The sequence below is a fragment of the Strix uralensis genome, chromosome 4 (assembly GCF_047716275.1).
Source record: "Strix uralensis isolate ZFMK-TIS-50842 chromosome 4, bStrUra1, whole genome shotgun sequence".
Taxonomy (NCBI): Eukaryota; Metazoa; Chordata; class Aves; order Strigiformes; family Strigidae; genus Strix; species Strix uralensis.
Window position 1 is genome coordinate 58,083,509 of NC_133975.1, and position 13,705 is coordinate 58,097,213.

A 13,705-nucleotide genomic window follows, 5' to 3' on the forward strand; every position below is an offset into this window, starting at 1 on the left:
AAGAAGCTGAGTATGGGGAGTGTTGCTTCACTGCTCTTTTATACTATGCAGTATATATGGGTGATGATAAAGCCTTGCATTGCCATGGGATAAAGACTCCACATGACTGGAACCTTGTAAGCCATGAACTTTCTCTTACACTAGTACATTTGGGAAGTGAAGAATGTTAGCCAAGATCATCTTGAAGGGTTACTTTGCAACTGTAACAGTACAGTTGCAGCGACTTAGCATTGTCCACTGTCAGAAGCACTAGTAACCTGATGACTTGTGATTGTCTAGTTTCCCTTTGCTGGTGAAACACCATGGCAAGACTTACTGGTAATTACTAATTATGAAAACGGTACTATTAGGTTTATTGATGTGGCCTTTGGAAGAGTGTATATGTCACTTACATACATGTTAGCTACACTTAAAAGTTTGGGATGACTTCACTTTACAAACAAGAAAATACCTCTGTCCGAAGGTGGTAGTTACTTGTAGTAACATTCTAAATTGAAGTGTGTATGGTGATTCTCCACTGGAAACCAGTAATAGAGGTGCTAACTCTTTACTCTTTATGAGATTGTAGATCACTTTCCCCTTGCAATAGTCATATATATTATTCATGCTTTTTTAAAAGTTTATTTCATGAACTAAACTTTTTTAATAGGTGAAAAGAAGGAGAAGAAACAGCAGCCAGCTGCTGGAAGTAGTGATGCAAAACCTGTAGATGTTTCTCGTCTGGATCTTCGTGTTGGCTGCATTATTACTGCTGAAAAGCATCCAGATGCAGACACTCTGTACGTTGAAGAAGTGGATGTTGGTGAAGGAAGCCCAAGGACTGTTGTCAGCGGTTTAGTGAAACATGTTCCTCTGGATCAGGTATTGACAAAATTATTTACTGATAGCTTTTCCTTTCTTAAGATCTTCCTCTGTTTAGAGGATGTGTTTACATTCTGCTAATTACAGTCATGAAAACAAAACCAAAATGCAAATGGAAGTAACGCTTAACACCATTTATCAGAAAAGAGGAGAAGTACCCTTACCCCAAATCAGTTCCTTTCTTCTTGCAGTGCTTCTATCCTGGGATCTTGCTCTGACTCCTCTGTGATGCCATTGGTACACAGTGGGCTCCTAAACCAAACAGACTCTCCCTTTAGGTTTCCTAGTATAGTAGAGAACCCATAATAACTTTTTTGCTATCATCCAAACTTTTGAAACCTTTGCCTTCCAACTCTCTTTATAGCCCATTGATGTGTTTGACATGGACTAAAGCAAAGAGCATGTAAATTTAACTTGGCAGCGAGTGGCTTAAACAACAGTGGAATACAAAATGCATGTTTTTACTTTCCTGTCTGGAATAGAGTCTGCTTCTGTGCTTTTTTTTTTTTAGTTGATATACTTCTGTGTTTGACATGCATGGTTTGTGTATGTCTTGGGAACGACCTAAGACTTCAAGATTACATTTTCCTTTCACACCTCTTCTAGAGGGTTAGTGGAAGGGAGGAATTGACTGAAGGCTGCTTCTAAATTCAAATACAAGCTTGGCAATTAAAGCAAATGTTGTGTAGAGCAACTGCAAAACAGGTCATGAAGGAATTGATCTTAGTGTGGAAAAGCTACATTTTCTCAAATGCCTTTTCAATTCACGCTCTGTCCCCGTGGTAAGACTGCAAATGTAGGAGGCAACTAAAATTGTGATTTGTTTTTATGATACAGAAAGTTATTTAACTGAAAAAAATGACTGAACATAAAAGCTATTCTGCACTAATCACCTGATAGTGTCCAGTTACTGGATTTGCAGTGGGCAAAAATTCAAATTGCTCATTTTTAGCAGTCCACTCTCAAGAAAGTGTGTAGAAAAAACATCTTAAAAGCCTTTCTAAATAAATGTGTGAACATGAAGTGTATAGAATGCAGCAGCAGTCACAGTCTTTTCTTTTTAACCTGCTTTCTGTCTGGAAAACATAATCCAAAGTACTCATTAACAGAGAATTAGGGATCATTCTTGGGAACAGTTTGTGTGTCTGGTTTTGGTTTTGGCAAGTCTATTAGTAAATTCTAAGGGGCAAGCTGCCATCTTTTTGTGGTTTTTGAAGTGTTCAAAAATGTGAAGGCCTGGCATGTGACTGCTGCCATATATTTAAATAAAAATATATATTCAGGTCAAGTATAGACATAATTCACCAAAATTCAGCTATTTATGATTGTAGTGTTTGATGTGGTAATTTAGCAGTGTTTGAGGCTGTAGTATTTCTATCATCTGATTTTACTTTTGGTTAGGGAGCATAATGTGTATCTTCATTAACATCTCAGTATGCAGTGCAATTTATTTATGGGTGTGAGAACTTCTTGCATGCCCACTTTATATGTGGTACATCATGTTTTTGTGCACCACTGACGGATGCAAGTCAGAAGTTGCACCCTCAAGTATCACGTATAGATCGATACATGTGTCATCAGTAACAGGGATATGGAACTGAAGGATGAGGTGGACCATGCCAGTGCTGAGGTCTCAGCAACAGCTAGGGACAGTTGGAGAACATTCTGAAATGTCAGCAGGATTCGACAGCTTTTCTCCATTGCGTTTGGCTTTTTGAAGTGGAACTTGTGAGTTCTTCTAGCATCAATACCTGTTTCAGGCAATCATTCTTGAAATTCGGACAATTCTCAAATGTTGCTTTTTTTACCTCCTGAGATCCCCTTTAGCTTAAGAGATCCTCATGTCAGTGATCAGAAGTGAAGGACAAGAATGCAGAGTATGTATCTTAAACCTAGGAAGAAAAGGCCACCATCAGCCTCCAGAAACACCACCCTACAACCATATTTTGTGAGAGGACATGTTACAGCTGTATCTGTTATGAACGATATAGTCTCGTTTTTATAGCAGAAACTTTTTCTTTCTGCTTAAGTGACTTAATCTTTTTTTGTTCAGGATCATTGTTTGAGGGTTAGCGTTGTCCACCCAGGGATTAGCAAATGGTACTGGAATTTGTATTTCTTTTTCTTAGAATGGTAATTATATTCTTTATACATACTCTTGATCTTCTAATTTTCTTTGTCAAGTCTACAGGGAAAACATGTTTCTATAAATCATAAAGAACAGGGACTACAGCATGACTGTAAACTTATTACACATTCTGTGTAATATAAGACACTTCTTAAAGCAAACCACTTTTTTCCTCTGCTTTTATAGCATTATGCTTCAAGGCTGTATTAAATGCTGCTCTGTTTCTTTTCAGATATGAAACAAATAGGAATATCTATGTAACCAAGCTTGTGACTTGTAAATTATGTTCGCTGGCAAACTTAAGATCCAGACAAGCATGTAATAAATTGAGGAGGACTTTTTGTTGCTGTTGGCATTGCAACTCGTTCTGGTTTTAAAGCAATCAGTGTGTTGGTTTTAACATATTCACTAGCTGTTGCAGTCTGTCATGGTGTCTGATTTTGAGATATAGAGGGGTAGTTAGTTGATAATCAGTTATACAGGCAACTTCAAGGATTACCTGAGAAAAAGAGCAATTTAACACTTGTGCCTCAAGGGTAAGGTTGTGGTTTTTCTGTACAGTAAATTTCAGGATGAACTTTTCCTTGGTTTAGTTTCTTTGCTTCCTTTCTGTACACACAGTCCCCCCCGCCAAGCTTCATTCTACCAGCATGTTAGGAAGATGCATTGTTTTATTCTGAATGTGAAGTAGCTATGTGTCCAACCATAGAAACTGTAGCAACTAACATTTGTGCTGAAACTAAATCAGTTTCTCACTGGTTGAATTGTCAGTTTTGAAGTTCGTGGATTTCTGAAACAGAAGGATTGGCTCTTTGGAAGGCCAGCAGAGGTTGTTACTCTTTCAAGAAGATAACATTTAAATTTCCTTTGCTTATTCTCAGCTCATTTATGTATCAAACACGTCAAGCCTTATGAGTTTCCTGTAGACATAGAATTGTTTCTGTTTGTGTCCTTTTAAGTGTCAGGAAAGTATATGTCAGGAAAATCCCCGATTTATTTTTACAGTTACTTACGAAAAACTAGATTGTTTCTTTTGTTCCTCTAACTTACGGGGTTGCAGAGAGTAGCCATCAGTAGAATTACTGGATTTGACTCTTTGTAGTGTTTTGACACATTTCGGGGTTTTATTTATCATTTACTGTAAAAAAATCTCCTAAGAGCAATGCAGATAGAATGATACCCAAACATCAGATTACTTCATGGTTTGTAAGCAATTTTTTTGCACTTATTATGCATGAATACAGAGGGATCAACTATTGTGATTGAAGCCCTGTTTTCTGGAAACATTACAGTAAGTCCTTTCTATAAAAATTAACACAACCAATTTAAATAAAACCCCCAAACCTAAAATCTTTTGCATTGTTAGGAAGTATATATTTAGGTCTAGTTTCTTTTTTTCTCTATACTTAGGGAACTGTCCTTTATCTGAAAACAGTTTAAAAATGGAGCCATTTATAATAAAAAGGGAAAAAAAACAATCCTTGAAATAGCAATGTTCTGGTTTTGGCTGCCCATCTTGGGATGGATTTTTCTTTTTGTTTTATAAAAATATTTATTCAACCTTGTGAGTTTTCTTACCACTTATTTGTGAAATCAATGCCCATATCTTAGTATTAGAGCAGTGTTTCAAAAGCATTTGAAGATACTTTCTAGTGAAAACTTTAATTTTGTAGTAGTCATCAACTTATACAGAAGTCTCATGCAATATATATAAACGTTTGGGCCACTGTGAGTGGTGAGAAAATGATGTGATGCTAGTCTGTTTTTCTTTCCTGTTAGCTTGACGGTGATCTCATTTCTGTATTAATGCAGCCTGGTTTTGTCAATTGTATAATCTGTAATAAAAAAGCAATGCTCTGAAGTCTAGAATTTTTTCCAGTTAGTCAAAACTAAAGTTGAGTGCCAAATGCAGAAATCTTGTTTCTTTTATTCTGTATCTCCATTTGCTAATTGTTATTCAGTGGTAGATAATGTCTACAACTTGCATTTTAGAGTCACTGACATTTTACAGCCATTTCTTGTGTTTTGGGCAATTTATATTGCTAGCAATAACTTAAGAAATTTTCAGTCAGTGGACTGCCTTGAAACTTATGCAAGATCAACTTTTCATTATAACTGCTTAATTTTGGAGATATATATTTTTGCTTTTTAAAATTTTCTACTTGGAAAATATGCAGCATTTGGAATACTTGATCATATGAGTTTTATTAAATACTAATCCTGCAGCTTTGTTTAAAGTTTATATTGTAATGTACAAAGACTGAAATTTAGAAATAGGACTTTATATATATGTGCACTAGGAGTATGGGAATTAAGACTTCCTTACTTCCTGTCCATTTCTTAAGAATGGTCTGGGTTTCATTTTTATTCAGTTTGAAAGTGTGGTTTGTTTCCTAGGCTGAAGCATGGCAGTTTCCCCTGACAAAGTATGTTTTCTCTGGTTTACTGTTGTATTTTCATGAAAAATAAAACAACAAAGAAAGAAACCTAGTTTTACAGTTTTGCTCTAACAAATTGCAGTGCACAGTATATAAAGCCATTTTCAGTGCTTAAAAAAAAATCAAAGCATTAGGGTTAAATAAGGTACAATTTAAGATTGAAGTGAATTAATTATGTAAAACACATGTGTGCTTCCAGTGCTCAGTTTGAAATTTTTATCTATGACCTAGCCTAATTTGTAGAGTCTGTTTTCTTGTTATTAATATTATTATTAAATTAAAATTGTTTGGCTAATAGTGCCATATTGAAAGTGGACTCAAGTGGAAATTTAGAATAAGTAAAGATGAAATGCGGGTGAAATGCATCTCCTGGTTTTTGGATTTCTGAATTGCACGTTTTGTATTTCTATGCTAAGTGTGTCCCAGTTCAGCATTTATTCCATTATTCACTGCCCAACTCTTAAGTGGTTTAAATGTTGTTTGGTACTGATGTGCAGGCATTAAAATTGTGCATCTGTTACTGTATGCTTCTCTTGCCCATGTTATGGTCTCTTCATTGTAATTCTTTTGTTATAATGAAATAATGAAAGTCCCCAAAAGCATGTGGCATTTAAGTACTCATATCCTTCTGTGTTCTTACCCCAAGATGCAGAACCGGATGGCAATACTACTCTGTAACTTGAAGCCTGCAAAGATGAGAGGAGTAGTATCTCAAGCAATGGTGATGTGTGCCAGCTCCCCAGAAAAAGTGGAAATTCTGGCTCCCCCAGCTGGGGCAGCACCTGGGGATAGAATCACTTTTGAAGGTTTTCCTGGTAAGTAGGTATTGGGGAAATTGGAGGAAAAAGGTATGCCATGGTGACCTCAGTGTTGAAGCAGATAAGAATGGATTTTGAAGTTGGTTGCATTTTTTGATGAAATTTTCTGAATTAGTTATATTCAAACTTTTTTGTTATTAGCATGCTAAGACTCTGTAAAATTGAAAAATACAGGGAAGTAACTGTAACTTGAAAAAGTTGTATAGTACTTTAATATAAAATTACCCACATTTCTAAGTCTTGATAAATATTTTTGTTTCTGAATTGTATGGACAAATGTATTTGCACTTTGCAAGTTACAGTAAGCAAATGTAAAGCATCTTTCCCAGTGTCTCAGTGTAAGTCATGAAGTAATAAGTTCCTGATTCCAGCTCCTTCCTCTAATTAAAGTGTTTGTTTTGAGGAGAAGGAGGGGATGGAGAGGATTGGAGGGTGGAAATCTCCTATTTATGAGAGGAACCTATAATATTCAAAACACCAGGGGTTTTTTGTTTGCTTGTCTGGGAGGAAATGGCTTTTTGGGTCTCCAAAGACAGACATTGGACTACTTCCCACTTAATTAAATCAATAAATCCATATTTTTTTCAGAATATAAATAATAAAATAATCACATTTAAACCTTCTCAAAGATAATTTTTCATCCATTTTCCCACTTCCTCTACCTTCCACTCATCTTTGAAAATGATTAGTTTCTGACCCTGCATATTGGGAATTCAAATAAGCATCACAAATGTAACCTGTTGGTGAATGCTTCCCTCCTACCCAAATACCAGTTCATTAGTCTCACAGGCTGAAAGGAATATGGAGATTCAGCTTCTCCTGTTGCTGTCTTTGTTAGTACTGTAATTTTGTTATCTCTATCATGGCTTTAAGTGTTTGTCATCAGGAGATATTGGTCCATTATGATCCCAGTAAGAAAGGCACTCAGACTGTAAAGTATCATTTAAAATGCTATTTATTAGAGCTGATGCTGAAAAGAGAGAATAGTATAAATAATGTTGCATCGCACAGATGATGGGAACCCCAAGGTGGTGCAACATCAAAAAGGCTGCTAGTCCATGTGCATTATGCTGTGCACTCCCTGTCCATAGAAGAGATTCCCCCCTTTTGGTCATTCAAGCTACTGTTGTATTTTCTTACTCATTTCGACTGTCAAACAGAAAGGAAGTTCTCTTGAGAACTTGATGCTGCACAGTGTTCCATAAAGGTGAGGACACACAGATGGCTCAAATCCCTGGTACCACACAGGAGCTGCCCGCAGGCTTCTCTGTTACAATCAGCTGGCTAGGTTTATCCTGCCAGCTGCAGGTTATCCTGCACAGCACAAGCCTAGACCTGCTCAGGTCGACTGTTGTGTGGATTACTGAGTTCTCGATGAACAGTTGTCTTCTGGTCAGGATCACTGCATCACTTTATCTTAAGAAAAAGTGGTCTAACTCCCAGTATTTCCCATATTGGGTGGAGTTGTACGTGTATGCATTTATCAACAAAATTCAGGATGAGTTTGTTGCTGAAAAGTTGGCTTTCACATGTGAGAAAATGGTGTAGCTTTCTGTTTTCTACATAGAAATATATTAACCTCTTTAAACTATTGGACCTCTGACTATTTCTAGCTGTACAGCAGTGTTTTTATTTATGAACCTCTTGGCAAGCGCTATGCTTAAACATATTTGCATGAAATACCTTTCATAAACATATATGTATATAGCTATTTTTATATTTCATGATTGAAACTGTGATGCTCTAAAAAATATGTCTGTATTTTGGTTGGCATATGATAAAGGAAGCAGTGGTCTATCTAGGTGGTTTTGAAACAGAAGGAAAGTTCAGTTTGCTGTGATTTAATGCTCTGAAAATATTTTAAAATAATACTGTGTTTAACAAGGAAATCACTCTTGCAGCATTTTTTTCATGTTTAGTTTTCTGCATTAAAAATATACAAAGCTTGCTAGTTGAGATGCAGAATTGGTAAGCTGTACTGAAATCTGAAAGACTTCAGCAACTTCATTGACTAAATTGTAGAATACTCACTCATAACTTCTAGTAGTTATCACATATCCGTGAGTAAAGATAGATTAAATGTTGGATGTGTGACCTCTGTTACATGCAAGGATACACTCATTGCTTTCTGTTGCTGTGGAAATGGATGTGCAAGAGAGAGCACAAGCTGTAGAGTAAACCCTTCTAGTGTGTAAGCCCTGCAAAGTGATATACAAGTCAGCCTGGGCGTGTGGCTTTTTTTGAGAGGTGGAGAGTCTTTTTTGTTGGTTTTTTGTCTAAGGCATAACCTTACTCCAAACTTACATCTCAAGTAACTTCATATACCTGGCATTTGAAAATAATGTGAGAGCTGGAGGTAGTGCTGTTCTCTGGTAGCCAGCCTATCTATTCTTGCACATTACCAATGAGGTAAATTTTATCAAAATAATTAAACTATTTAACTCAGGTTTTTTATAGTTGTAAAAAGCTTTTCCTAGAGCCAGTAGTAGAAATGTTTGTTTTAGAAATATTCCCAGGTGTTAATGTATACTGATACTCTGTTGACATTTTGATTCTTAGAAGCCATAGAATAAGCTAAAGGTGGTGAAAAGTTGTACTAGTTCTAAAGTTAAGAACTGCAGTCTGTGATACAAGGTATTGTACGCTTCGTGTCAGCTTCCTTCTGACAGGGAGCCAAAGACATGGAGCTCTAATAAGTGCCAAATAAAGGCTTTCACAACCCCTTTGAAAAGCATATATATTCAGAGACTAAGATTGTTGCCATTTACCTTCTTGTCCAAGTGATTAACAACTTTTGGTGGGTTTTTTTCTTTTTCTCCTTTTTAAACACCTGTTTGGGGTGTTTGCGTATTTGTTTTTATTCCTGAGTGGGGGAAACTCACTGGGAGACTGGAAGACTGTTTCTCAATTTTGAATGGGGTTGTATGTATCTTTGTGATGGTTTAGCCCCTGCCGGGGTCTGAGACCACGCGGCCGCTGCCCCTCCCCCACAAAGGGAGTGAAATACAAAGCCCCGAGACTGAGATAAGGAAAGGTTTAATACAAAAGTGCAACAGCAACACAACAAACAACAACAATGACAATAACAGTAATAGTGATAACAATGAACAGAGCAAAATATATACCGATACAGCAGTGAGAGAACCGGCTGCGCCAACCCACGCGATCACCGATTCTTCCTGCGCTCGCGCCAGGATGTGACGTCAGCATGATATATGAATAACCCGGCTAGAGCTTCCTCCCCACTGCTGGGGAAACTTAACCCTATCCTGGCTAAACCAGGACAATCTTTTACTCACCTTTTTTGTGTTAAAATCTCACATGCTTCTTAGCTGCTGTCTCCTCAAAGGCAACCTGGCACTTCACTGATACTGTTATCAGGAGGGTAGAGTCCTTGCTATGTCAGATGTCATTTAATGTCAGTGCTGAATTGTAACCATTTATGTTCTGACTCAGTTTTTTTTAAAGAGTAAATTTAAAGCATAAAGATTCATTTTGAGTCCTTGTAATTAAAATAGAAAGGACAGCTGGGTTTTATTTTAGTTTGATGTATGAAAGCCTGTGAAGCAACAGAAGCAGCGGCAGCAACAATAAAGTGACTCTAAAACACACACAGCTGTCTACCAAGCAGCTTGGTATCAAGTTATTTTTAAGCCTTCTCTCTCCCCATACAAAATATTCATAAGGTGCAGGCTAATCTTCCTTGGTAATTTTAGTCAAAGTAAACAAATGGTATCTTGATTCAGACTGATTGAACTTTTTTGTTCAGAAACTTGAGAATTTTCCTAGAATCATATTGAGTGTCCTAGAGGAGTGATTTGATAAGGAATGCTGTTGTCTGAAGGAGTGTTCTTTTTGTTTGTTTATTTGATGTTGTTGCCTTTAGGAGAACTTTAGCACCGTTACATATTCCAATACACAAATCTTCAAGATCTTTTGGGCCTTTTTTGTATTAAGAACTTCATAAAATTTCTATCCACCTTCAGTGGAAAAGGACTGATTTATGAACCCTAGAAAGATTGTTCCATTGCATATCTGTAAATTACTCCTACACAGTAATTGCCATAAGACAGCAATAATTCTTGGAGTTTTCACAGCTAATGGTGAAATTTTCTTTCTAGTAGCAGTATAATTGATGTTTTGACAAAACTCTTCAATGCAAAAATGCCACAGGAAGCACAAACCTGTTAGTTATGTTATATAATTAGGTAATCATTCTGGTCTAAGAATCCTTGGCAATAACCATCTCTTTTTAGAAAATAAGTGCTAAAACTGGAGTGCAGTGGTTAGTCTGTATTTAACAGGTTTCTGTAGTCAAAGCTTTGGTGTATGGATGCTTTCCTTCAGTTGCATAGTTATAATCCACAGTGGGCTAAGTGTTGTTAACTTTTTGTGAGGTCACACATCACCACATCTTTTTGCCCTTTCTTGCGCTGAGATATATTCTTTCAGTTGTTACTGAGCTGTTACAATGTGGAGAGGTTTCTTGCTTATTATAAGAATTTCTTTTGTAATATTTAAACTGCTAGACTGAATGACATGTTTAAGAATATTTAGGACCTCTTATTTTATGTTCTTTTTATGTAAAGAGTGGGAAGCTCATTAAACCGTTACACAAGTTTAAATTTTTTTTTTATAGAAACCCTTCTAAAGAATATTTTCTGGGAAGAAGGAATGCAATGAGGAGAAGTCATAGGAAAATGCACAGCCTAAAGCTCTGGTAGTATTTAAAATTGGTGCCTATGCTAATCTAATATGAGCTCACCACAGATCCCAAGGGAGCTTGATGCAGGATTCCAAAGAAACTTATTAACATCCAAAGCATGTTTTTTATAATAAAACTCAGGGTTTTTTTCTTACTGAAAAAATTCACTTGCTTTTAATATTTGAGGAGGGGGAAGGAAATGCACAATGGATCATTCAACATTCTGTTTAATGATTTTATTAGTTCGTATGCATTCACTTTGGTCTAAATCCAAGTCTGTTTTTGTTCATGAACTTGAGCATTGAACAGGATTTTTATTTTTGTGAAAATGTGCAATTAGCTCAAAATGTTTAATTTATTAATGGTATTACTGGTTTTTTCTTTTAAATATGAAGTGCACTGTGGTTGTGAAATAACTCGACTGCATTATTGAATCTTGCTCTGGCAAGGCTAGCCTACTTAACAGAGAAATCTGTCCAGTTCTGCTTCTCTTACGCAGTTATAGCATCCACAGAAGTTAGACCTGTCTACAGGCAGAAGTAACTTACTTCTGCAAGCATTGAAAATGTGAGTAGATTGAACATTGAAAACAAGTAAAAAAGAAAAACAACAGGGCAAGCTGGAATGAGAGTAGTTCATTTAACCTCCTGTTGGTCAGCCAGTCAGGAATACACTAAGCAGTAATGAATTTCAACCCGCCACTAGAAACACATATGTTAAAATCCCTGTAGCCTTACGGTTTTTCTTCCTGAACCTTTGGGGACACTGAGTAGTGGAAGATGAGAGTACTTGATATTCTGCTCACTTGCAGAACTCCTCATTTTACTTTAGGAACTCCTAGCTCCTCTGAGAGGATCTCAGAGAGGATATATCATTTACTAGGATTTGGTTTTTGATTCTTGCTTTGTTCTGGAACTTAAGATATTAATAGTTGGGCAGAATGGTGCCAGTATGGCACTCCAAGCAAGTAAAAAATATATATAGTGTATCAACAGTTGAACAGAATGGAATCCCTTTCAGTGTTCAGACGTGCTCTAATTATATTTAAAACAAGTCTTGGGGTTTTTTTATTTGTCCTGCCTGTGTTACACATAAGAGGTCAAGAGCACCCAACAGCATTATGATTAAATAACTTTTTAAATGAAATCTTTTTTTCTTTAAGAGAATCTGCATTGTATTAGAATTTAGAGATTAAATTTACCTGACCTTTGAACAGAAAATAATTGTATAGCGAATTGATTGTCTTGCTCTATCTAGATGTCAGCAGGCAGCAGTTTATTCAGTATCTTTACAGCAAGAGCTTATTTAGCTTAGTTGTTTTGTTCCTACACTTTGCATTTCATGCCTATTTAAAAATAGGAAGAATATGACTCCAAAATACTTCACTATTATTCTATGTAATTTGTTAACAGTTTTTCAAAACATTAGTAGTAGAAACCTGCATTTTGTGGTCATTAGAGATCCTTAAATAGTCAGATTTGCTAATGTAGTTAGACTGTCAATATGTCTAAGGCATAGGTAACTTATCATGGTGTACACATAGAAACAGGGAACTGAGACTTAGAGACTAAGGCCATAATTACTGAAGTAAAAGGTGACCTCTAATGCTTCTGTTATTTTAGGCACCAGAGCATGTCATCAAATAGTGCAAAAAGTAGCAGAATGGTGTTGAATGGTCGGGGCTAAAATTGTATGTCAGTATCCTAATTTTGGGCTACTCTTGTCTAAGTTCAATGTTTCTCAACTGTAAGGGCACCTGCCAAATTCACTTAATATTAACTGTTTATAAAAATTCATTAATTCCTAAACTTAAGATGCCAACAAACCTGTGTCTTGGTGAGTAGTGTATTTCTGTGGTCCACATCTACTTAATTCTTAGGAATCCTTTTGGTCTCTAGTAAATTTTGTAAACCAACAGCTAGCAATGGTTTGATTTCTTCCTTTTGACAGTATTTGTGGTCTGTTATTTATAACCTTTTTTTCCCCTGAAAGATCAGCATTTTGAGAAACACTCTGGAGACATTTCCTAGAGAATCCCTAATTCCAGTTAGTTTTCATTTTTAGAATTGCATGTAATGTTTTTTTTCCCTTAAAAGTGTGTGCAGTGATCCTATGTGGGCTGTCACAGATATGTACATGCTCTGCCTCCTGTGTTGTGTGCTATTAGGTTATTCTTTGTTTTGAAACAGGAGATCCTGAAAAGGAGCTTAATCCCAAGAAGAAGATTTGGGAGCAAATCCAACCTGATCTTCATACCAATGACCAGTGTGTTGCTACGTACAAAGGAGTTCCATTTGAAGTGAAAGGAAAAGGAGTCTGCAGGGCAGAGACCATGGCAAACAGCGGAATTAAATAAATAAATAGTTATTAGAAGCTTTTTCAGACATTGAAATGGGAAGTAATGCAAGCACAATAAAAAACATGAATATTATTACCCTTCTGAAATGCGTGGCTAATACCTTTTTTGTTTTACTCCTCTTCCAGAGGTACAGAATGTGTTGGCTCTCCAATAGTTTCACAATTCACTCATTCACCATGCTTACTGTCCTTTGAGGTTAAGTGTTGTCAAGAGTCATTAACCACTCAGTGCTCATGACTATTAAACCAAGGCTTGTTCATGGTAGAACTACAGGCAGACAAGCATATTTTCTGGACAGCTAAAAGGTTTAGAGGATCTATGGAGCTAGAGCATCTCAATAAGGAAAAATTTCTGCCATGTTCCTTGTGTGCTAACTGCTCTTCAAGAGGTGCAGGA

General features: G+C 36.4%; 1 protein-coding gene across 5 annotated transcripts in view; it reads left to right on the forward strand.

The window, feature by feature from the left end:
* Positions 1–13,395, forward strand: part of AIMP1 (aminoacyl tRNA synthetase complex interacting multifunctional protein 1) — a 46,405-nt gene extending 33,010 nt beyond the window's left edge. For 4 of the 5 annotated variants that reach the window (XM_074866885.1, XM_074866887.1, XM_074866886.1 and 1 more), the window contains exons 5-7: positions 650–861; positions 6,074–6,242; positions 13,140–13,395. In XM_074866885.1, coding sequence (XP_074722986.1) covers positions 650–861; positions 6,074–6,242; positions 13,140–13,306 — 548 coding nt within the window. In that variant the 3' untranslated portion in view covers positions 13,307–13,395. Of the gene's footprint in view, positions 1–649; positions 862–6,073; positions 6,243–10,884; positions 10,980–13,139 lie in introns of those variants that run through there. The other variant, XM_074866888.1, reaches the window with a different exon arrangement.
* Positions 13,396–13,705: the final 310 nt, after the last annotated feature.